At 36.9% G+C, this 24,495-nt stretch overlaps 2 protein-coding genes across 9 annotated transcripts in view; one reads left to right on the forward strand and one right to left on the reverse strand.

Annotated features, from left to right (window-relative positions):
* The window catches only part of ptprz1a (protein tyrosine phosphatase receptor type Z1a), a 120,728-nt gene extending 105,478 nt beyond the window's left edge, over window positions 1-15,250 (forward strand). For all 4 annotated transcript variants that reach the window (XM_088079634.1, XM_088079635.1, XM_088079636.1 and 1 more), the window contains 3 exons: window positions 12,826-12,968; window positions 13,052-13,187; window positions 14,382-15,250. In XM_088079634.1, coding sequence (XP_087935760.1) covers window positions 12,826-12,968; window positions 13,052-13,187; window positions 14,382-14,525 — 423 coding nt within the window. In that variant the 3' untranslated portion in view covers window positions 14,526-15,250. The remainder of the gene's footprint in view (window positions 1-12,825; window positions 12,969-13,051; window positions 13,188-14,381) is intronic.
* A 4,702-nt stretch (window positions 15,251-19,952) lies between these two features.
* Window positions 19,953-24,495, reverse strand: part of aass (aminoadipate-semialdehyde synthase) — a 33,135-nt gene continuing 28,592 nt past the window's right edge. For all 5 annotated transcript variants that reach the window (XM_088079639.1, XM_088079641.1, XM_088079642.1 and 2 more), the window contains 3 exons: window positions 23,332-23,420; window positions 23,064-23,240; window positions 19,953-21,913 (listed from right to left, as the gene is read on the reverse strand). In XM_088079639.1, the coding sequence (XP_087935765.1) occupies window positions 21,795-21,913; window positions 23,064-23,240; window positions 23,332-23,420 (385 nt within the window). In that variant the 3' untranslated portion in view covers window positions 19,953-21,794. The remainder of the gene's footprint in view (window positions 21,914-23,063; window positions 23,241-23,331; window positions 23,421-24,495) is intronic.

Below are 24,495 nucleotides of genomic sequence, written 5' to 3' on the forward strand. Positions count from 1 at the left end.
GCCATTTTTTCAACATGCCGTTTTGTTGTGTTTTTGGCTGTTTTTACAACTTTCTTTGCTATGGCGTGTTTCGGCACGCCATTTAATGCGGTTTAACACTATTTTCAGCTGTTTTTGAGACATGTCATTTTTTGACATTTTTGCCATACTATAGCCTTGCTTTTTTTTATCACTTTTTCAACATGCTGTTTTTTTGTGTTTTTGGCCGTTTTTTCAACTTTCTTTGCTATGGCGTGTTTCGGCACGCCATTTAATGCGGTTTAACACTATTTTCAGCTGTTTTTGAGACATGTCATTTTTTGACATTTTTGCCATACTATAGCCTTGCTTTTTTTTTTTCTCGCCATTTTTTCAACATGCTGTTTTTTTGTGTTTTTGACCGTTTTTTCAACTTTCTTTGCTATGGCGTGTTTCGGCACGTCATTTAATGCGGTTTAACACTATTTTCAGCTGTTTTTGAGTCATGTCATTTTTTGACATTTTTGCCATACTATAGCCTTGCTTTTTTTTTCTCGCCATTTTTTCAACATGCCGTTTTTTTGTGTTTTTGGCCGTTTTTTCATCTTTCTTTGCTATGGCGTGTTTCGGCACGTCATTTAATGCGGTTTAACACTATTTTCAGCTGTTTTTGAGACATGTCATTTTTTGACATTTTTGCCATACTATAGCCTTGCTTTTTTTTTTCTCGCCATTTTTTCAACATGCCGTTTTGTTGTGTTTTTGACCGTTTTTTCAACTTTCTTTGCTATGGCGTGTTTCGGCACGTCATTTAATGGAGTTTAACACTATTTTCAGCGTTTTTTGAGACATGTCATTTTTTGACATTTTTGCCATACTATAGCCTTGCTTTTTTTTCTCCCCATTTTTTCAACATGCTGTTTTTTTGTGTTTTTAGCCGTTTTTTCAACTTTCTTTGCTATGGCGTGTTTCGGCACGCCATTTAATGCGGTTTAACACTATTTTCAGCGGTTTTTGAGACATGTCATTTTTTGACATTTTTGCCATACTATAGCCTTGCTTTTTTTTTTCTCGCCATTTTTTCAACATGCCGTTTTTTTGTGTTTTTGGACGTTTTTTCATCTTTCTTTGCTATGGCGTGTTTCGGCACGTCATTTAATGCGGTTTAACACTATTTTCAGCTGTTTCTGAGACATATCATTTTTTGACATTTTTGCCATACTATAGCCTTGCTTTTTTTTTCTCGCCATTTTTTCAACATGCCGTTTTGTTGTGTTTTTGGCTGTTTTTACAACTTTCTTTGCTATGGCGTGTTTCGGCACGTCATTTAATGCGGTTTAACATTATTTTCAGCGTTTTTTGAGACATGTCATTTTTTGACATTTTTGCCATACTATAGCCTTGCTTTTTTTTTCTCGCCATTTTTTCAACATGCTGTTTTTTTGTGTTTTTGACCGTTTTTTCAACTTTCTTTGCTATGGCGTGTTTCGGCACGTCATTTAATGCGGTTTAACACTATTTTCAGCTGTTTTTGAGACATGTCATTTTTTGACATTTTTGCCATACTATAGCCTTGCTTTTTTTTTTTCTCGACATTTTTTCAACTTGCTGTTTTTTTTGTTTTTGGCCGTTTTTTCAACTTTCTTTGCTATGGCGTGTTTCGGCACGCCATTTAATGCGGTTTAACACTATTTTCAGCTGTTTTTGAGACATGTCATTTTTTGACATTTTTGCCATACTATAGCCTTGCTTTTTTTCTCGCCATTTTTTCAACATGCCGCTTTTGTTGTGTTTTTGACCGTTTTTCAACTTTCTTTGCTATGGCGTGTTTCGCACGCCATTTAATGCGGTTTAACACTATTTTCAGCTGTTTTTGAGACATGTCATTTTTTGACATTTTTGCCATACTATAGCCTTGCTTTTTTTTTCTCGCCATTTTTTCAACATGCCGTTTTTTTGTGTTTTTGGCCGTTTTTTCATCTTTCTTTGCTATGGCGTGTTTCGGCACGCCATTTAATGCGGTTTAACACTATTTTCAGCTGTTTTTGAGACATGTCATTTTTTGACATTTTTGCCATACTATAGCCTTGCTTTTTTTTCTGTCATTTTTTCAACATGCTCTTTTTTTTTTTTTTGGCCGTTTTTTCAACTTTCTTTGCTATGGCGTGTTTCGGCACGCCATTTAATGCGGTTTAACACTATTTTCAGCTGTTTTTGAGACATGTCATTTTTTGACATTTTTGCCATACTATAGCCTTGCTTTTTTTTTTTCTTGCCATTTTGTCAACATTTTGTTTTGTTGTTTTTTGGGCCATTTTTTCAACTTTCTTTGCTATGGCGTGTTTCGGCACGCCATTTAATGCGGTTTAACACTATTTTCAGCTGTTTTTGAGACATGTCATTTTTTGACATTTTTGCCATACTATAGCCTTGCTTTTTTTTCTGTCATTTTTTCTACATGCCGCTTTGTTGTGTTTTTGACCGTTTTTCAACTTTCATTGCTATGGCGTGTTTCGGCACGCCATTTAATGCGGTTTAACACTATTTTCAGCTGTTTTTGAGACATGTCATTTTTTGACATTTTTGCCATACTATAGCCTTGCTTTTTTTTTCTCGCCATTTTTTCAACATGCCGTTTTGTTGTGTTTTTGACCGTTTTTTCAACTTTCTTTGCTATGGCGTGTTTCGGCACGTCATTTAATGCGGTTTAACACTATTTTCAGCTGTTTTTGAGACATGTCATTTTTTGACATTTTTGCCATACTATAGCCTTGCTTTTTTTTTTCTCGCCATTTTTTCAACATGCCGTTTTGTTGTGTTTTTGGCTGTTTTTACAACTTTCTTTGCTATGGCGTGTTTCGGCACGTCATTTAATGCGGTTTAACACTATTTTCAGCTGTTTTTGAGACATGTCATTTTTTGACATTTTTGCCATACTATAGCCTTGCTTTTTTTCTCGCCATTTTTTCAACATGCCGTTTTGTTGTGTTTTTGACCGTTTTTTCAACTTTCTTTGCTATGGCGTGTTTCATCGTCATTTAATGCGGTTTAACACTATTTTCAGCTGTTTTTGAGACATGTCATTTTTTGACATTTTGCCATACTATAGCCTTGCTTTTTTTTCTCGCCATTTTTCAACATGCCGTTTTGTTGTGTTTTTGGCCGTTTTTTCAACTTTCTTTGCTATGGCGTGTTTCGGCACGTCATTTAATGCGGTTTAACACTATTTTCAGCTGTTTTTGAGACATGTCATTTTTTGACATTTTTGCCATACTATAGCCTTGCTTTTTTTTTCGTCACTTTTTCAACATGCTGTTTTTTGTGTTTTTGGCCGTTTTTTCAACTTTCTTTACTATGGCGTGTTTCGGCACGCCATTTAATGCGGTTTAACACTATTTTCAGCTGTTTTTGAGACATGTCATTTTTTGACATTTTTGCCATACTATAGCCTTGCTTTTTTTTTTTCTCGACATTTTTTCAACATGCTGTTTTGTTGTGTTTTTGGCCGTTTTTCAACTTTCTTTGCTATGGCGTGTTTCGGCACGCCATTTAATGCGGTTTAACACTATTTTCAGCGGTTTTTGAGACATGTCATTTTTTGACATTTTTGCCATACTATAGCCTTGCTTTTTTTTTTTCTCGACATTTTTTCAACGTGCCGTTTTGTTGTGTTTTGGCTGTTTTCAACTTTCTTTGCTATGGCGTGTTTCGCACGTCATTTAATGCGATTTAACACTATTTTCAGCTGTTTTTGAGACATGTCATTTTTGACATTTTTGCCATACTATAGCCTTGCTTTTTTTTTCGCCATTTCATCAGCATGCTGTTTTGTTGTGTTTTTGGCCGTTTTTCAACTTTCTTTGCTATGGCGTGTTTCGGCACGTCATTTAATGCGGTTTAACACTATTTTCAGCTGTTTTTGAGTCATGTCATTTTGACATTTTTGCCATACTATAGCCTTTGCTTTTTTTTTTTCTCGCCATTTTTCAACATGCCGTTTTTTGTGTTTTGGCTGTTTTCAACTTTCTTTGCTATGGCGTGTTTCGGCACGTCATTTAATGCGGTTTAACACTATTTTCAGCTGTTTCTGAGACATGTCATTTTTTGACATTTTGCCATACTATAGCCTTGCTTTTTTTTTCGCCATTTCATCAGCATGCTGTTTTGTTGTGTTTTTGGCCGTTTTTCAACTTTCTTTGCTATGGCGTGTTTCGGCACGCCATTTAATGCGGTTTAACACTATTTTCAGCGGTTTTTGAGACATGTCATTTTTTGACATTTTTGCCATACTATAGCCTTGCTTTTTTTCTCGCCATTTTTTCAACATGCCGTTTTGTTGTGTTTTTTGGCTGTTTTTCATCTTTCTTTGCTATGGCGTGTTTCGCACGTCATTTAATCTTGATTAACACTATTTTCAGCTGTTTTTGAGACATGTCATTTTTGACATTTTGCCATACTATAGCCTTGCTTTTTTTTCGCCATTTTTTCAACATGCTGTTTTTTGTGTTTTTGACCGTTTTTCAACTTTCTTTGCTATGGCGTGTTTATTACGTCATTTAATGCGGTTTAACACTATTTTCAGCTGTTTTGAGTCATGTCATTTTGACATTTTGCCATACTATAGCCTTGCTTTTTTTCGCCATTTTTCAACATACGTTTTTTTGTGTTTTAGACGTTTTCATCTTTCTTTGCTATGGCGTGTTCGGCGTCATTTAATCTGATTTAACACTATTTTCAGCTGTTTCTGAGACATATCATTTTTGACATTTTGCCATACTATAGCCTTGCTTTTTTTTTCGCCATTTTTCAACATGCCGTTTGTTGTGTTTTTTGACCGTTTTTTCAACTTTCTTTTGCTATATGGCGTGTTTGACACGTCATTTATCTTGATTTAACAGTATTTTCAGCGTTTTTGAGACATGTCATTTTTGACATTTTGCCATACTATAGCCTTGCTTTTTTTTTCGCCATGTTTTTTCAACATTGCTTTTGTATTTTTGTGTTTTGGCCGTTTTTTACAACTTTCTTTGCTATAGGCGTGTTTATTACGTCATTAATAGTTTTAACACTATTTTCAAGCGGTTTTTGAGACATATCATTTTTGACATTTTTGCCATACTATAGCCTTGCTTTTTTTCGCCATTTTCAACATGCCGTTTTATTTGTGTTTTGGCTGTTTTTCAACTTTCTTTGCTATAGGCGTGTTTCGGCACGACATTTAATCGCGGTTTAACAGTATTTTCAGCTGTTTTTGAGACATGTCATTTTGACATTTTGCCATACTATAGCCTTGCTTTTTTTTCTCGCCATTTTTCAACATGCCGTTTTTTGTGTTTTGGCCGTTTTTCATCTTTCTTTGCTATAGGCGTGTTTTTGTACGTCATTTAATGTGATTTAACACTATTTTCAGCTGTTTTTGAGTCATGTCATGTTTTGACATTTTGCCATACCTATAGCCTTGCTTTTTTTTCTGTCATTTTTTCAACATGCTGTTTTTTTTGTTTTTGGCCGTTTTTTCAACTTTCTTTGCTATGGCGTGTTTCGGCACATCATTTAATGGAGTTTAACACTATTTTCAGCGTTTTTTGAGACATGTCATTTTTTGACATTTTTGCCATACTATAGCCTTGCTTTTTTTTTGTCACTTTTTCAACATGCTGTTTTTTTGTTTTTGGCTGTTTTCAACTTTCTTTGCTATGGCGTGTTTCGGCGCTTATCATTTAATCTTGATTTAACACTATTTTCAGCTGTTTTTTGAGTCATATCATTTTTGACATTTTTGCCATACTATAGCCTTGCTTTTTTTGTCACTTTTCAACATGCCGTTTTGTTGTGTTTTGGCTGTTTTACAACTTTCTTTGCTATGGCGTGTTTCGGCCACGACATTTTAATGGTTAACACTATTTTCAGCGTTTTGAGACATGTCATTTTTGACATTTTGCCATACTATAGCCTTGCTTTTTTTCTCGCCATTTTTCAACATGCCGTTTTTGTGTTTTTTGGCCGTTTTTCATCTTTCTTTGCTATGGCGTGTTTGACACGTCATTGTCTGGTATAACATATTTTCAGCTGTTTTTTGAGACATGTCATTTTTTGACATTTTGCCATACTATGTACTTGCTTTTTTTTTCTCGTCTTTTTTTCAACATTCTGTTTTGTTGTGTTTTTGGCCGTTTTTCAACTTTCTTTGCTATGGCGTGTTTGACGCACGTCATTTAATCTGATTTAACACTATTTTCAACTGTTTTGAGTCATGTCATTTTTGACATTTTGCCATACTATAGCCTTGCCTTTTTTTTCGCCATTTTTCAACATACCGTTTTTGTGTTTTGGCCGTTTTTCATCTTTCTTTGCTATGGCGTGTTTCGACCGCGTCATTTAATCAGTTCTTAACACTATTTTCAGCTGTTTTTGAGTCATGTCATTTTTTGACATTTTTGCCATACTATAGCCTTGCTTTTTTTGTCACTTTTCAACATGCGTTTTGTTGTGTTTTTGGCTGTTTTACAACTTTCTTTGCTATGGCGTGTTTTAAACACGTCATTTAATGCACGGTTTAACATTATTTTCAGCGTTTTTTGAGACATGTCATTTTTGACATTTTGCCATAATATAGCCTTGCTTTTTTTTTCGTCACTTTTTCAACATGCTGTTTTTTGTGTTTTTTGCCCTTTTTTTCAACTTTCTTTGCTATGGCGTGTTTGACACCCGTCATTTAATCTTGATTTAAACTATTTTCAGCTGTTTTGAGTCATGTCATTTTTGACATTTTGCCATACTATAGCCTTGCTTTTTTCGCCATTTTTTTCAACATGCCGTTTTTGTGTTTTTGGGACGTTTTTCATCTTTCTTTGCTATAGGCGTGTTTATTAGGCCACGTCATTTAATCTTGGATTTAACACTATTTTCAGCTGTTTCTAGAGACATATCATTTTGACATTTTGCCATACTATAGCCTTGCTTTTTTTCTCGCCATTTTTTCAACATACCCGTTTTGTTGTGTTTTGTGACGTTTTTCAACTTTCTTTGCTATAGGCGTGTTTAAGCCGCGACATTGTCACATCTGATTTAACAGTATTTTCAAGCGTTTTTTGAGACATGTCATTTTTGACATTTTGCCATACTATAGCCTTGCTTTTTTTTCGCCATTTTTCAACATACCGTTTTTTGTGTTTTTGGCCGTTTTCATCTTTCTTTGCTATGGCGTGTTTGACGCGCCATTTAATCTGATTCTTAACACTATTTTCAGCTGTTTTTGAGACATGTCATTTTGACATTTTTTGCCATACTATAGCCTTGCTTTTTTTTCTCGCCATTTTTCCAACATGCTTTTTTTTGTGTTTTGGGCGTTTTCATCTTTCTTTGCTATGGCGTGTTTTGACACGTCATTTAATGCAGTTTTAACACTATTTTCAGCTGTTTCTGAGACATGTCATTTTTTGACATTTTGCCATACTATAGCCTTGCTTTTTTCATATTTTTCAACATGCCGTTTTTGTGTTTTTGGCTGTTTTTTCAACTTTCTTTGCTGTAAATGGCGTGTTCCGGCCGCGTCATTTAATGCATTTAACACTATTTTCAGCTGTTTTTTGAGTCATGTCATTTTTGACATTTTGCCATACTATAGCCCTTACTTTTTTTCTGTATTTTTTCAACATGCCGTTTTGTTGTGTCATTTTTGGCTGTTTTACAACTTTCTTTGCTATGGCGTGTTTCAGCACGTCATTTAATCACGGTATAACAGTATTTTCAGCTGTTTTTGAGTCATGTCATTTTTGACATTTTGCCATACTATAGCTGCTTTTTTTTCGCCATTTTTCAACATGCCGTTTTGTTGTGTTTTTGGCGTTTTTCAACTTTCTTTGCTATGGCGTGTTTGACACGACATTTAATGGGATTTAACACTATTTTCAGCTATTTTTTGAGACATGTCATTTTTGACATTTTTGCCATACTATAGCCTTGCTTTTTTTCGCCACTTTTCAACATGCCGTTTTGTTGTGTTTTGACCGTTTTTTCAACTTTCTTTTGCTATAGCGTGTTTATTACGACATTTAATGGACTTAACACTATTTTTTCAGCGGTTTTGAGACATGTCATTTTGACATTTTTGCCATACTATAGCCTTGCTTTTTTTTTCGCCATTTTTTCAACATGCCCGTTTTGTTGTGTTTTGGCCGTTTTCAACTTTCTTTGCTATGGCGTGTTTGACACGTCATTTAATGGATTTAACACTATTTTCAGCTGTTTTGAGTCATGTCATTTTGACATTTTGCCATACTATAGCCTTGCTTTTTTTTCGCCATTTTTCAACATACCCGTTTTGTTGTGTTTTTGACCGTTTTTCAACTTTCTTTGCTATGGCGTGTTGACACGTCATTTAATCTGATTTAACACTATTTTCAGCTGTTTTTGAGTCATGTCATTTTTGACATTTTGCCATACTATAAGCCTTGCTTTTTTGTCACTTTTTTTCAACATGCCGTTTTGTTGTGTTTTGGCTGTTTTACAACTTTCTTTGCTATGGCGTGTTTCATGCCCCGTCATTTAATCTGATATAACAGTATTTCAGCTGTTTTTGAGACATGTCATTTTTGACATTTTGCCATACTATATGCCTTTTTTTTTTTCGCCATTTTTTCAACATGCCGTTTTGTTGTGTTTTGGACCGTTTTCAACTTTCTTTGCTATGGCGTGTTTGACACGTCATTTAATCGGTATAACATTATTTTCAGCGTTTTTTGAGACATGTCATTTTTGACATTTTGCCATACTATAGCTTGCTTTTTTTTTCGCCATTTTTCAACATGCTGTTTTTTGTGTTTTGACCGTTTTTTCAACTTTCTTTTGCTATAAGGCGTGTTTGGCCACGTCATTTAATGCTTGATTTAACACTATTTTCAGCTGTTTTTGAGTCATGTCATTTTTGACATTTTGCCATACTATAGCCTTGCTTTTTTTTTTCGCCATTTTTTTCAACATGCCGTTTTTTTTGTGTTTTTGGGCGTTTTCATCTTTCTTTGCTATGGCGTGTTTGACCACGTCATTTAATCTTGTTTTAACACTATTTTCAGCTGTTTCTGAGACATATCATTTTTGACATTTTGCCATACTATAGCCTTGCTTTTTTTTCTCGCCATTTTTTTTTTTTCAACATGCCGTTTTTTGTGTTTTGGCGTTTTTCATCTTTCTTTGCTATGTTTTGTGCACGCCATTTAATCTGGTTTAACACTATTTTCAGCAGTTTTTGAGACATATCATTTTTGACATTTTGCCATACTATAGCCTTGCTTTTTTTTCGCCATTTTTTCAACATACCTGTTTTTTGTGTTTTGGGCGTTTTTTCATCTTTCTTTGCTATGGCGTCTTTGACAGCGTCATTTAATCTTGATTCTTAACACTATTTTCAGCTGTTTTTTGAGACATGTCATTTTTTGACATTTTTGCCATACTAGCCTTGCTTTCTCGCCATTTTTTCAACATGCGTTTTTTTGTGTTTTGGCTGTTTTCAACTTTCTTTGCTATGGCGTGTTTCGGCCGTCATTTAATGCGGTTGATTAACACTATTTTCAACTGTTTTTTGAGACATGTCATTTTGACATTTTTTGCCATACTATACTTGCTTTTTTTTTTGTCACTTTTTTTTCAACATGCCGTTTTTTGTGTTTTGGCCCGTTTTTTCATCTTTCTTTGCTGTAGGCGTGTTTAAATAAACGCGACATTTAATGCTAAAAAACACAAAAAACCCAGCGTTTCGATTGAGACATGGCAAAACAAAGTTGACATTTTATACTATAACCTTGCTTTTTTCAGAAGCTTTTTCCAACAGTTTTTTGTGTTTTTGGCCCAATGTTGAAAAATGTCAACTTTCTTTGACTAAGCGTTTAAATGGTGCGTCATAAAAAAAGTTAGCGAAAACGACAAAGCGCAGAAAACATTTTGAAAAATAGAAGAAAAAAGCGTCTTGGCTGCTATAGCGATGTGAAACAAATAAAGCGAGTTGCCGACCATAACTGTTTTCTGAACAAGATAGCGACCAAATGGCAAGAAACATGTCGACAAAAAAAGTAAAAAGTGCAAAATGTTAATGACAAAAAAATAGCTGAAAAAAAAAGCAAGGCATGTAAAAGTTGAAAAAAGCAACAAACAACTACAAAAAACTAAAACAAAACAGAAATAAGTAAAACAATTAAAAAAAGAAAAAAAAAGAAAAAAAAAAAAATAAAAATAAAAAAATAAAATATAAAAAAAAAAAAAAAAAAAAAAAAAAAAATGGCGATAAATGCCAGCGCTAAGTTATGAAAAAACTGATAAAAATGGGCGGCATAAAACATGTGCGCCAGATCGTAACAGTCAGTCATTTTCTGTAGCTTGTCCTCGTAATGAGGGTGGCCGGGGGCTGGGAGCCAATCCCAGCTGTCATCAGGCGGAAGGCGGGGTACACCCTGGACAGTTCGCCAGACTATCGCAGGGGCCGACACATATGAGGCAGAACGACCATACACACTCACAATCACACCTACAGGCAATTTAGAGTCATCAATTAACCTGAGCTACATGTCTTTGGACCGTGGGAGGCTGGAACCCGGAGAACACAGCGGACATGGGAGCATACAAACTCCACACAGAAGGGCCCCCGAGACCCCGTTCAGCCGGGTTGAGACCAGGGACCCTCTTGCTGTGAGGCAGCAGTGCTAACCACAAAGCCACCGTGCAGCCAGCAAGGCTATAGAATAGCAAAATGTCAAAAATGACATGTCTCAGAAACTGAAATGGTGTTAAACTTATGAAGATGAAAAACAGGTTGAGAAAAAAAAAAAAATGACCTGAAAAAAGCCTCTTGACCACCAAAAAAAAAAAGTTGAAAAAATGCTGTTGAAAAATGAAAAAAAAAAAAAAAAAAATGAAAGCAAAGCAATAAACCAAAAAACATGTTGCCATAAAAAATAAAAAATAAAAAAAATGTCAAAAATGACATGTCTTGATGCGAAAAGCACGAAAAAAATGGCTTTAAAGGCTTGTGATAATCAAGTCAGTCAGTCATTTTCTGTAACAACGCTTGTCCTCGTAAGGGTGCGGGGCTGGAGCCAATCCCAGCTGTCATCAGGCGAGGCGGGGTACACCTGGACAGTTCGCCAGACTATGCCCAGGGGCCGACACATATAGACGAACGACCATACACACTCACAATCACACCTACGGGCAATTTAGAGTCATCAATTAACCTGAGCTACATGTCTTTGGACCGTGGGAGGAAGCTGGAGACCCCGGAGAGAACCCCTGCCGGACATGGGAGAACATGCAAACTCCACAGAGGGCCCCGCCCGGAGCCCGTTCAGCAGGTTCAGACCAGGGACCCTCTTGCTGTGAGGCAACAGTGCTAACCACAAAGCCACCGTGCCGCCCAGCAAGGCTATAGAATGGCAAAAATGTCAAAAAATGACATGTCTCAGAAACAGCTGAAAATAGTGTTAAACATGCACTGCTTCTAAAAGCTGAAAAAAAGCAAAGGCTGTTTGACCAAAACAAAAAAAAAAAAAAAAAAAGCGAAGATTGAAAAAATGAAATGGGAGAACATAAAACTCCAAAAAAAAAAAAAAAATAAACAGGATGCTATAGAATATCAAAAATGTTGAAAAAAAAAATGCCGAAAAAAAAAAAAGAAAAAAAAAAACTGTGATGTGAAAAAAAAAAAAAAAAAACAAAACAAAAGAAATGTTACGAAAAAAAAAAAAGCAAGTTGAAAAATGTCGAATAGTGACATGTTGAAAGCTATGAAAAGAAGGCAAGCTGGTAATGTTGAAAAAAAAAATGACGATGAAAAATGGCGATAGCTATAACAAAAAAGATGTTGCTAAACCAAAACAGCACATGTCAGCAGATTTGAAAATGTTTGCGTGCATAGCACAGTGTTTTCCTCAGTTTTATATCGTGCTGTATTTGGATTTTGCAACCATTTGCTATATATTTACCTGTACACGCCATTTAATGCGGTTTTTGCTGTTTCTGGGATACTTCAAATTTTGACTTTTTTTTGCCATACTATAGTATTGAATTTCAGGTCGTTTTTTCAGCATGCTATATCAGGTGTTGTGGCTGTTTTTGCAACTTTTTATGCTGTAGCGTGTTTTGGTATGCCATTTAAATGCAGTTTCAGCTGTTTCTGGGACACATCAAATTTTGACTTATTTTTCCATGCTATAGTATTGCATTCTTGGTTTTGTTTTCAACATGCTATATTATGGGGTTTTTTGGCAGTTTCTGCAGCTTTCTATGCTTTGGCCTGTTTTGGCATGCTATTTTATTGTATGTTATTGACAATCAATCAATATTTAATTGAAAAAAAATATTAGACCGTCACACAAATGCTTAAACGCCACATAACTTCTCGAGATGCATCACAGAATACAAAGTGAAAAAAAAAGTCCAAAAAAGTCATAATCTAGTATGACCAAACAATTGCTAAAAACACCATACTATATTTTGTCAAAAAATGTCAAATGTCCATAAAATGCTTGAAAATGACATATTATAGCTTGTTGAGACATGTCACAGTAAAGTTAATGATACCAAAACTTCATAGTATAGTATGTCTTCAAAAATGGCCTCAAATGGCACAAAAATAAAAACAAAACATCATAGAGAAGCATTTCGTCAAAAAATGTCATCAAAACATTATAGTATGTCCTCAAAAATGGTCCCAAATGGCACCAAAAGGTCATAGTATAACAGAACTGGCACCAAAATATAGGACCTTTTAAACGATACTAAAGAGACATCCCTCTGTTTGAAGGGGCCAGAAGATAAAAAGATAAATCTCACCGATATGTTGTGACAGATGTCTGCTCTCTTCCCTCATCTCGACAGGACGACTATGTTCTGGAGGTTAAATACTACCGCGCCCCCCGCTGGCCGAATCCAGACAGTCCCATCAGCAACACCTTCGAGCTCCTTAACCTGCTGAAAGAGGAGAGTGCAGTCAAGGACGGCCCCAGTGTGGTCCACGATGAGTAAGACCTCCACAGAGTATTCAACGTTCTGCTCTTATTTTTGTTCTCAGTGAGGATATCTTATAGCGATTTACCTTTTTTAGTGTGGGTGGAGTCACGGCAGGAACGTTCTGTGCCCTATCATCTCTGACTCGTCAGCTGGAGGCCGAAGGTTTGGTTGACGTCTTCCAAGTAGCCAAGCTGACAAACCTCATGAGACCAGGAATCTTCAGCGACATCGTAAGGCTGCTGTTTATCTCACAATATGCTGATGATACTGCGCTGTCTGTAACGCTGACGCTGTCGCCTCAGGGCCACAGGGTCCTGGCTTTCAAGCCAAGAGTCTTCTGTGTGGAGTTTGCATGTTGTTCGCCTTTCAGCCTGGGATTTGTCTGGGTTATGGGCTCTGTTGGAGCAACCACATAAATATAAATTAAACTTAAAAAAACATAATATAAGCAGACTGCAAAATGCAAACTTTGAAACGCCTCGTAATAGCAACATTTTTTGATGCAAATAGTTAAAAATGGTAGTTTTTAAGGGAGTAACCAACAACAGTTGCAGTATTGATAGAAAAACAAATGTTTTTTTCACTGCAGTCTAACATAATAGTAACTTGTTTTATTAAACAGGTCTTCGATTTCAAAGTAATTTCCAATAAATCTGTTATGAAACCTGAACCAACTGGCTTGATTTATTTTGAAAACACAGCTAAAAAGGCAATGAGCAACTCAAGAGAAGCAACAGATGCACTACAAATTTCAAGAAATTTTGAACAGGTAACTAGAAAATGACCTGAAAACTAGTTTTAAAAAAAGGAGGGAGGTTGGAATTAGAAAAGTTAATAATGATAATAAAATAAAATAATTTACATTATATTAATTTTTTGTCTTTTTTTTTTGCTACCTTCCAGGGAATTTTCTTTTAACACGTAACTTTCTGTGTTTCTGAAAGAAATCAAACCATAAAGCTCAGATGTCAAAGGGTGAACAACTAATGAATTCCAAATAATTGCTGGAGTAACTAAGTATAAAGTCAGATGAAAATGCAAATGTGGCATTTCCCACCTACCATTACTTGCCAGTGGTTGTGATTACCAGTGATAATATTATTTGAATTATTTCATTTTAACACTTTTATTTTATTTTTCCACTGGGGCTTAAATTGTCGTTGTGTCCCCCCTGTCGGGCCCCTGCAGGCTTACGCGGGGCGTCCATATCGTTGCCGGTTTGCATGGGCCCCGACAGGGGGCACACAGTATTAAAATAAAATAATTCAGATGATACTATCAACTATAACTATAACTATAACTTAATTGTTTCCTGTTGACTTGGAAAGTTTTTGGAAATCACAGACCCTTTATTTAACAACACTGAAAAAATGACTCTGAAATACCTTAAAAATCTAAAACATGGGTTTCCTGTCACTTTGCAGGAGCAGTATCAGTTCCTTTACAAAGCCATGCTGAGTCTCATCGGGACGCAAGAAGACGAAAAAACCCTCCAGTCATCGGACAACAACGGTACCATCGTGGTGGGAACCGCCAGCACCGCAGAGAGCCTTGAATCCCTGGTGTAACTGCCCAAAACAAAAACACAAAGAACTCTTGTTTAACTTTTACAAATGTGCATTTTGTCCTTCCACTTCAACCACCAACAGAACTTCTCCGACTTTCGCTGGATCTGGACTCCCTGCGGTTTTGTACTGTGTGCCTTTTTGTATTTTTCCATCCTGTACTTCTAACTTTGATACATGCTGTAGACTAACTGTCTGATGTTATAACGCTGTACCGCTCTGAGACGTTTCAACTCCACTAACAAACTTTTGTATTTATTGGCACTGAGCCAAACGGGAAAAAAAGGGAAAACTGCATCTTTTTACATTAAATGAGATATTTTGATAGCTTGTCTTTTATAGAACTCCTGCACTGAACTCCTTTCTGTAAATACCATCGCGACGGTAGCAGCAGTGTGCTATTGAAGTCAAATATAAAATAAGGGCCTGGAATAATAATAAAAAATAATAATAATCTAATGTAAATAATATTATAGTAATCAACTCGATGGACCAAATTTCTATTTATACTTTTAGATTTTTATATTTTACCATTTTTAGTGTATTCAAATGTTATGGTTTAATTCTACTGGTTTAGTTGGAGAATATTAATGCTTTTATATTCTGGATTTTGTAACAGACTAAATGTGATGCATGGGGTACTGACATGTTTGTTTTTTTTAGCTGGACATGAAACACTGCTGGATTATTAGTTAGTGGATTAAATAAGTGAAAGAACACCAAAGAAAGAGCCTGTTGGAGTGTTTTGTTTCTGTGTGCATTGGTGAAAAGTATACATATACAAGACGAGGAGACAATTGTGTCAAAATACTATACACGTGAATATTAAAACATGTCAGTACTCTCTAGAAGACAAAGTATGTTATTACATCACAGTTTCTAAATTACCTCAGCTTATACTTTGACATTTCTTTACCGATATTCCTTGATTTCGACAGACGCATCTGCCGATACTGGTTTTACCTCTTTTGGAACAACTTCACCCGATTTATCGGGCAAAACAATATATCGCTCAACTTTACATGCCTTAATTTGTTCTGCATTACCACAATCAGTAATAATGCAGAACAAACTGTATGAATCTACAGCCAAATGATATTTTATGGCATAAATAAAATATCAGCTGATATATCTGTCTGCTCTGCTGATATAACGGTCATATGGAGCTGAAACGGAAAATTCTGTATCGGCAGTGACGTCTGTCGAACCTTCGACTGGTATACGAGTCAGGCCGATAATCAACAAAGTTCTTGGCAGGTGCATCATTAATGACGTACCGTCTTATGTTTTAGGTAGTGATGTGTCCCTCCGTGTCGAGGCTTTGAAGCGTGTCGAGTAATTCATGACGATTTCAGTGAAGCACGTATCGAGGCTTGTATAGATGACGTATGTGGTGACGTTCGAAGCCTCCGGAACCGGCTGTGCCACGTGACTGATTCAGGAAATGGTTCAAGGGTTTGGCGTGCGATTTGAAATATAAGGGGCAACGAAACGCAACGGACCTCCACTCTCCCCTCACATTTTATTGACTTTGGACTTTATTGTGCATTTGTTTGCAATCTATTTGAGCTTATTAATTAATTTATTATTGGTTTAATGGCATTATCATTTAAGCACAATTCAATTCATAGCTTCATGCACCAAAGCCACTCTGCCTGTTTTACATTTATTGTCCACTTGATGGCACAGTAGAGCAAATGAATCACCGTGAAGCTTCGGCCCACGAGTGAACCAATTGGATTGAAAGCTTTAACGCTTCATGACACTTCATCTCACCATCACTAGTTTTAGGACTGCTCCCTGTCTTTGAAGATCTAAGGGATGTATCATCCCCTTATTTCGTCTTTCAGACTCGCGCTAGGCTGCGTCGTGCTGTTCCTGACTTTCCTATTCCAGTCCCTTACTTTTTACTTTCTGTCCTCTCTACTTACCCAGTTCCTATTCCTATTTTCACCTCTTACACGCTCATCCTCCACCACCAGCTTCTACCTTCACTCAACTTCCTGTCTCTCAACTTAAATTCCCGTTTCTCACCTTGACTTCCTGTCTCACAACCCAACTGCCTGTAACTTCACTGACTTTCCTCTCTCTTAAACTAACTTCTTTTCTTTCCCCCAAATTCCTGTCTCTTGACTGTCCTAAATGTCTCTCAACTTCGTGTACTCGAAGTACCCTTTAGGTCTGTGCTTTGGACAGTAGTCTTCAAAAGTCTGTCCCAGATAAGACTCGAACCACCAACCTCAGGCACACTAACCGCCTGATTTACCCACTGAGCCAAACCTCCTGATGCTTCACATTTTCAACGTTCTATTGAACTTGAACTTGTGATCTTCATGGTTTATGAGTAAGTGTTTTAACAGGGCGAGCCAACGCATCGACATACTATATTGTGATGTCTTAGTGCCATTTTCGACGATATACTACACTACGACGCTTTGGTGCCATTTGTTGCCATTGTTTACTTTTCCAGGCCTAAAAAAATGTGAGAATCACAGGTTTTCCGTAACCGTGGTAACCCTGATATTCCCCGGGGGACGTGTACAAAAAGGGGAGGTGGTTTTGCCAAAAGGGGAAGGCATGTCATGTTTTTTTTAGCATTTTGGCGAATGTTTTTTTCTTTAAAACTGTTTTGTGATTTGTGCGGGCAACTTTATGATTGTTTCTAGGATTTTAAGATGTTTATAAGATTTTATAACATTTGTAGGATTTTATGATGTTTCAAGGATTTTAGGACATTTCTCAGAATTTAGGACATTTCTAGGATTTCAGGACATTCCTAGGATGTTAATACAAAAGGGGCTAAGCGAGGACCTCTGTTGGGGGTGTGGAGGATCCCCCACTGGCGCTTTTTTTTTCTTCAATAAACAGTCTCTATTTTGATGCTGTTTTACACACTCTGGCACCTTCTGTATAGTAAAAGTACAAAAACAATTCCCCGTGTAAATCACTTTATTTTTATAGTGAATTAGAAAATCATTGGGGGCCCAACCGGCACTGTATCAGGGGCCAGATTTGGCCCACTGGCCATAACCTGAGTGTCACTGCTGCAGGACAACTGTAAAAAAGCAGACCAAATGACACCAAATAGTCTTTGTGAACTTCTGTCATAGTCAGTAACAGGGGGCATCATGTGGGGAGCAGGAATGGAGTCTAAGGATGGCCGTTAAATTCTGATATTTTTGTGTACAATAGTATTTTGTGGCCCCCTGGTGGCAGGACATCACCAAAAATGTTTGGGTTCATAAATACTGCATACAAATTTCATAAAGTTTACATGATGCAAAATTTCAAATAAGCTTTTTTTGCATATCAGCTAACATTTTTGATATCTAGGTTTGAAAACTAAGACGTGACTCCCAGCAGGAGGACAAAGAGGTTAATCTGAGAAAGTGGGTTACATTTACATTTTAGGCCTTTTGGCTGATGTGTTTACTCAGAGTGACTTACAGCAGCAGAATGAGCCGCAGCTCGTCCATCGGCAGCCTCACAGACGAGCAACAGCAAGCAGGTCCGAGGTCAGAGGTCACAATGGTGAGACAAAAGCTGGAGCAGACACCCTGTGAGCCTGACAGAGAGAGGTGTTAACGAAACCAACACAGAAGCAGAGAAAATGAAGACTGATGAGTTCTGTCCGGCCTGTGGATTATGCATTTTCCCTTTATGGAGTCATACTTTAATCCCCACACTGAACTGGTTATTCTGATTGATTTCCCATGTGTTAATCCGGGCTAAGACTCTGCAAGAAACGCGTCTTTTCAGGACAAGAAAATAGGTCAAGTGTCCAGACGTTGTCTTGACCGAACGCCGTATCCACACCTTCATTTGCATTTGTGACCTTTCATAATTACATGCCCAATTATCCCCTGCTTGGTGGCCTAGTTTGCATGGCTGCTTCCAAATTGAGTGGAAGCAAATGGGCTGATTGTCTTTTTTTTTTTTTTGTCCCGAGCTGGAGGTCAAGAAGATGTCAGAAACACAAAAAGCAGAGTCAAGGGTCTGGTTACAAAATCTTTGACTGTGGAGTAAATCTGAAACTCAGACTTTACTTTTACTGGTGGGGAAAGTACTCACTTCTCTTCAGTAAAAGTACAATAAAACAGTGCAAGTGTACAGAATTATAATGAAAGTTTCTGTATTTAAATAAAACAGCTTTCACGTAGGAGGAGCAACAAATACTGTATAACTTCATTTAAAGCAAAATGCATCTTGAATCACAAAAATGTACATGCATACCTGTTGGTGATTTAAATCTACATTTTGAATATAAAATATCAAAAAGTCTAAAGTACAAACAGAAATCAACAAAAAATGGAAATATCCAAATACTTTTATCTCAGTACTGTACATAAAGTATTTCAGTACTTACAAAACTGCAGGGAGTCCTTGGTGCTTGAATGAGGTACCCACAGGAGCTTTAAAGACATTCAGAAAGTTAGTAAAAGCAGAAAAATCTCAAAGGTTCACTTCACCAAAATACAATTAAAAAAAGGTATTAAGCTTACCTTTGCAGGTATGCAGCTACGAAGAAAGTTCTGATTAAACTTGTTGGTTTAAATTGTGCACAGACTGTAAATTAATGGGCGTAGCTACAGTTACGTCGACTCTTGTTTTGAAGCCTCAAATTCTAGATTAAAACTATCACCATCTTATTTTTCAGGAGCCAGTTGACCATATTTGGGTGCGAAGGTGGATCTGTCGAGTGGCGACTGAAAGCTGAGGACACTGTCGGAGGACAACTTGCAACTTCAACGGCTCCACCCTCGAATATGACTAATTTTAAGCCTTAATAAAATACAAACAGGTGAGATTTAAAGTGTTATATAGGAGCTTATATAATTTTTGTACCAGGCTGTAAATTTGTTGATTTCTGCTGTAAAGTTGGACATTTTAACTTCTGAAGCTTCTAACTGCAGGAACTGCAGTTTTTGTCTGTTACAGACGGCTAGCGCTCCTCATATTCTAGTATGTTTTGCTTATTTAGTATATGTATATGTTCAAAAAGTTCAAGTTAGTAAAAGTAGCATATGTATATGTTAAATAAGGCCTTAGGCCTCAGCATTTCCCACAGAATAAGCAGTAACTATGACAGTGGGATGGGGGGCATGACGGCAAACTTTCCTCTTTTTCTTTTAAATGTGTGTGTCCCCCCCCGGGTTTCCTTTATTGATCTGTTGATCCGTTCACAGATGATCAGATCAGATCAGATCGGATCAGATCAGATCGGATCAGATCAGATCGGATCGGATCGGATCGATGGCTGAGAGGAGCAGCTGCTGCAAAACAGAAAATCTATTCATAGCGGCAGATGTTTTAAACGTAGCAGGCTGCTGTAAATACATAAATGTGTGGGAAACCCTGGCATCTGTCACATGGACATATTTATCAGATCAAACTTTTAGTCTTTAAAAGATGAAAAAAGAGTAAAGAATGTAACATAACATATTTATTCATGTAACAATTTTTACATTTTTTAAAGCAAAAATGCACTATCAAAACAAGCTTTTACAAACAAATGTGTGCATGTCAACGGAAACACTGAAAAAAAACTGAACTGTTAAAAGATCACTAAGGAGTCAGTGTTGCTGTTTTTCACTCCAAATTTATAATTTTTTTAACTCTGAATTGAGTTCTGTCTTTTTAAATCTGAGGGGAGTCTGTGTCATTCAGATCCAAATCTAAAAATCGACGAAAATATCAACCAAACACGCTGCTGCCTAAAACCCCAGGAGGCCCAAATATAAGCTACATATCACATATAAATATGGATTTCGTTTAATATTTTAAAAAATATATCTCAGGTAATAAAATAACTCTTTTTTGGGTATTTCTCGATATACCCACATAAAGCATGTAACTAAGCGTTTACAAGGTGCCCAAATCCAAGCCCGAAGGATAAAATAAATATTGCTCAGGTGGCAGACAATAAAAAGTCTGAAAAATTTAACACGGGTTCTACAAATAAAGAATTCATTTTTTTAAAACATCTCAAATAAAAATTTCTACCAGTGATCCCAATATCAGCCCGGAGCCTCCGTTACCGATCAGGTTTAAGTTACCGAATCCAGATCAAGCGATGATAAATAATATTTAGAGATATTTCTTAATTTTTAGTGCTCAGATTTTTCAATATTACCCTGAGATAATTAAAATCAATTTCAAGTAAGATGCATTTATCTCTTATTTTAACAGTTGCACTATGAGTTTTTAATTTTCAAATTATAAAGGCATGACAAAGCAAATGTTTTATAATAATTATTGTAAATTTTAGAAATTGAGATTGTAATAAAATTGCATACAATCTGTATCATACATAAGCATCACAATAAAAAAGAAAAAAAAATGATCATGATCTCATGATCCTGTACAAAAACGCTGAAGATATCCATGGGCAGCTGCTCTCAGCTTCTTTAGAGTTCACTCTTAACAACACAGTAGACGACTGCGCCGCAAACAACTCATTAATCGCAGAATTTCAATCATTAATGGAAATTAATTGCAGCTTTTAAATCACATTTTCAACTCAATCATTTTGATTTTTGAATATTTTGAATATTGACAAGTTGTTAATGTTAATGCTGACAGCCCTGCATGAAGGTGATCTGCAGCGTTCGTTTCGTCTTCGTTTTAACGTCATCAGTAATACTCTCAGGCGGACCTGAGAAGTTTAACCTATTGATGAGACGTCTTTTTAGCTTTTTAATGCTCTAACACTTAAAAAATTGAGCAAATTGCTTTGATTTCTTTCAGAAACATTGAAAAAATGCAATGAGCAACTTTGAAAGAAATTACTCACAAATTGCAAGAAATTCGCAAAAAAGTAAATATAAACAACCTGAAAATCAGCAAAAAAAATAGAAAAGAAAAAAGAAAGTAAAAAAACAAACAAAAACAAACAAGGAAAGTACCGGTAAAGAAGTGTTTTTAAAAAATAGTTTTCTAATAATTTCTTTCAATTTGCAGAACTTTTCTTACCAAGGTGCTTATTGCCTTTTTTCCCGTGTTTTTGAAAGGAAGCGAATTTTGAAAGGTCAACCTTTTTTCCCCTTTTAAACATTTATATAATTATTTGAAAAAGAAAAGAAAAAAAGACATATTTCTTCTGTCAGCCGCTCGGCTGTCAATTAAAAAGAGAACCTTAAACATGAGAAAAAAGGTCAGTGTGAGTCTTTTGGAAAAATCCAGTCGTGATAAAGTCGTTGAAAAGGCAGCTGAAATGAGGATTTGAAAATGTTCTCTGTATTTACAGTGATTTCTGGTCTGCTCTGTTCAGCTTTACTCCAGCAGCGTGCTCTTGGACATGAACTGAAGTCCTTCCTCCTTCAGTCGGGCCAGCGCCGGCCCGTAGACATCCTTCGTCATCGGAACCACTAATCCCTTTGTGCTGATTTCACCTGCAGAGAGGAGACGCACAAATTTAGGTTCAGATCGGGAACATCAACAATTTAAGAATCAACTTTCTACGTATCTGCTGGTTTTAGTTTGTTTCAGAACATGCAGCAGGTTCACAATCTGCAGCAACAGTCTCCACTTCTGTTCTACTGTTTGTCTGTAGTCTGCATTGATACTTTTCTATTATTTGGCAGAAAATGAGGCAATATTTATTTATTTTTTGAAATTTTGTAATTGAAATATTAAGTTTGGCATCAGTAGTTTTAGTGATGCATGATAAGATGAGCTCATGACAGGATGTTAAACAGGTTGTCCTTCCATCTTTATTCTCCATTATATATTGCTGAGAAAAAACATTTCTCACCCAAAGTTTCTCCCCAAAATCCAAATTTTCTTCTTTTTTATGTTACATTTGAAGACATCATGATGACATTTTATTTACCTTTGCCTCATTTTACAGCGTGAGCTAACCAGCTCTATCCTGCTGTGAGTGTATGACGATGCAGACCGAGCTGGCTGTGCAGCAGCAGCAGCTGACGGAGCTGAATGAGCTTTTTTTAACTCAAAGACAGTCGAAGTTACTGCATTTAGGTTTAATTTGATGCACAACGTTGTGCTTGGCCATGGAGGTTGGAGAAATTATTTTGCAACATATATTGCATTTCTCTCCCTACTTATCTTTTGTTTTGGTTAAATGTAGCTAAACTTCAGACCTCTTCGCACGTTTGGCCACCGACACAAACAACTGACCGCCAGATTTCTTTGTTTGGTTTAATACCTGTTAGCTGGCAGTTCAGTTATATTCAAAAATGTTTTTGGACAACCGATGTTTGCTGACCAGTGATTGGATTTAAATGACGTGACTCGACACCAGATGTAACGTTACGTTATAGGACCCAGGGGACTCGACAGCAGTGACAGTGAGCTTAAACGTTTTTGATATTTAGATAGTTTTTAAAAAACACAGATCCTCAATAGAGCATAAATAAAAAAAACAAATAAATAAAATATTTCTTTCTTGTTGCCACAAACAGCCGAGAGCAACTTTTTTTCAAAATCACATCAATATTCATTATACTTTGTTTTGTGTGTTTGGTGTTCAGAGTTTTCAACTTAAAAACAGAAACAATTTTCCCAAATGATGTTACTGACCATCAAGGACCATGCGAGCAGCAATGGCTGCTGGGTATCCTACAGTTTTGGCCATGGCGGAGAAGCCGAAGGGGTCGCCGTACACCACCAGGCTGATGTGTTTGGTCTCCAGCTCGCCAGTTGGGTGGCGCAGCCCGACGTCGTTCCTCATGACGATCATGTCTCGCTCGCCCTTATCTACCCGGGCCGGAGAAGTCGTTAGTAATTTCGGTGATGATATCACATTTGGTACTTCTAATCTGTGGAAATAAAACAAGCTTCGTCTCACCGAAGGAGAGTTTGGCTTCCAGATGTTTCGTCAGAGCAGCCAGCGCGCTGTCGGCGTGAAGCACCGACTCGTCGCTCAGCATCCCAAACCTGAACACAGAGAGACAAAAACACAAGACTTTTTCTCACAATAGAGCAACCTTCAAAAAGCCGTTTGAAAAGTTTTAAAAGAAAATTACCCCGACAGCGTTGCGGCAGCAGCCCACACATCCTTGGCTAAATCTAAAGAGATGAGCAGTTGCTTTTTGTCGCTGCTTTGCTGGTGAATTGAATAAATGAACAACAAGTCATTCAATTTGAGCTGTGAGCACGTTGGCTTTTTACTCTTTTAACTGCACAGATGGAATGTTTCAGTTCACTTTTACCGTCAGAGGAATTTATGTTTCAATGCCACCGCGGCTCTCTTCCCTTCACCGCCAGCGGCGGCAGAACAATGGCGGCACGGAGCCTTGGTCTGAAGAGACCCTTGGAAAAGCTGATTTAAATTGAAGAGTGTGCGCGCTACACCACTTCAGGCGTCCTCATTAAGGAGGGAAGTGAAAACTGTGCAGAAGAGGAGCAGCCTCGGCCTTGTTCACAGCACGCCATCCATAGCGCCAACGCTGACTTTGAAGAGCGAAAGACGTCAGCCTCTGCCTCGTCAAATCAGAGCCGAGCAGCACAGACAAATGGACATTCGAAGGACTTGTTCAAAGGGGCATGTCGAAGAATTTCGATTGTTTCATGGAACAAAATACAAATTGCTCCACAAACTTTTTGGCATCTGTGTTAGCATGTAGAAAATATCATGCCGTACAAATGTCGAGTTATTTATGCTGTAAAGCAAACACGTCAAATAAACTTACAGTAACACTCTCTGCCGCAGACGGCGACAGACGACGCCATCCTCTGCTGCATGCAGACGCCTTCCACAAGTAAATATGGTGTTAAAAAGCAATGACCAACTTGGCAAGAAATGCCCCACAAATCGCAAGAAATTACCTAAAATCAGTTTTATGAGAAATTAATTTAAAAAATAAAATAGGGAAAAATGTCCAGAAAACTACGTTTTTTTGTGTGCTTATTGTTAGGTTATTTTCTTTTAATAATGACAACACAGGACGATAATTTGCTTTTCGCAAATTTTTAGGCCACGTCTTATTAAGTTGCTCTCTGCCTCCTCTGG

The sequence above is a fragment of the Plectropomus leopardus genome, chromosome 7 (assembly GCF_026936395.1).
Source record: "Plectropomus leopardus strain MGB_pleo_1.0 chromosome 7, ASM2693639v1, whole genome shotgun sequence".
Taxonomy (NCBI): domain Eukaryota; kingdom Metazoa; phylum Chordata; class Actinopteri; order Perciformes; family Serranidae; genus Plectropomus; species Plectropomus leopardus.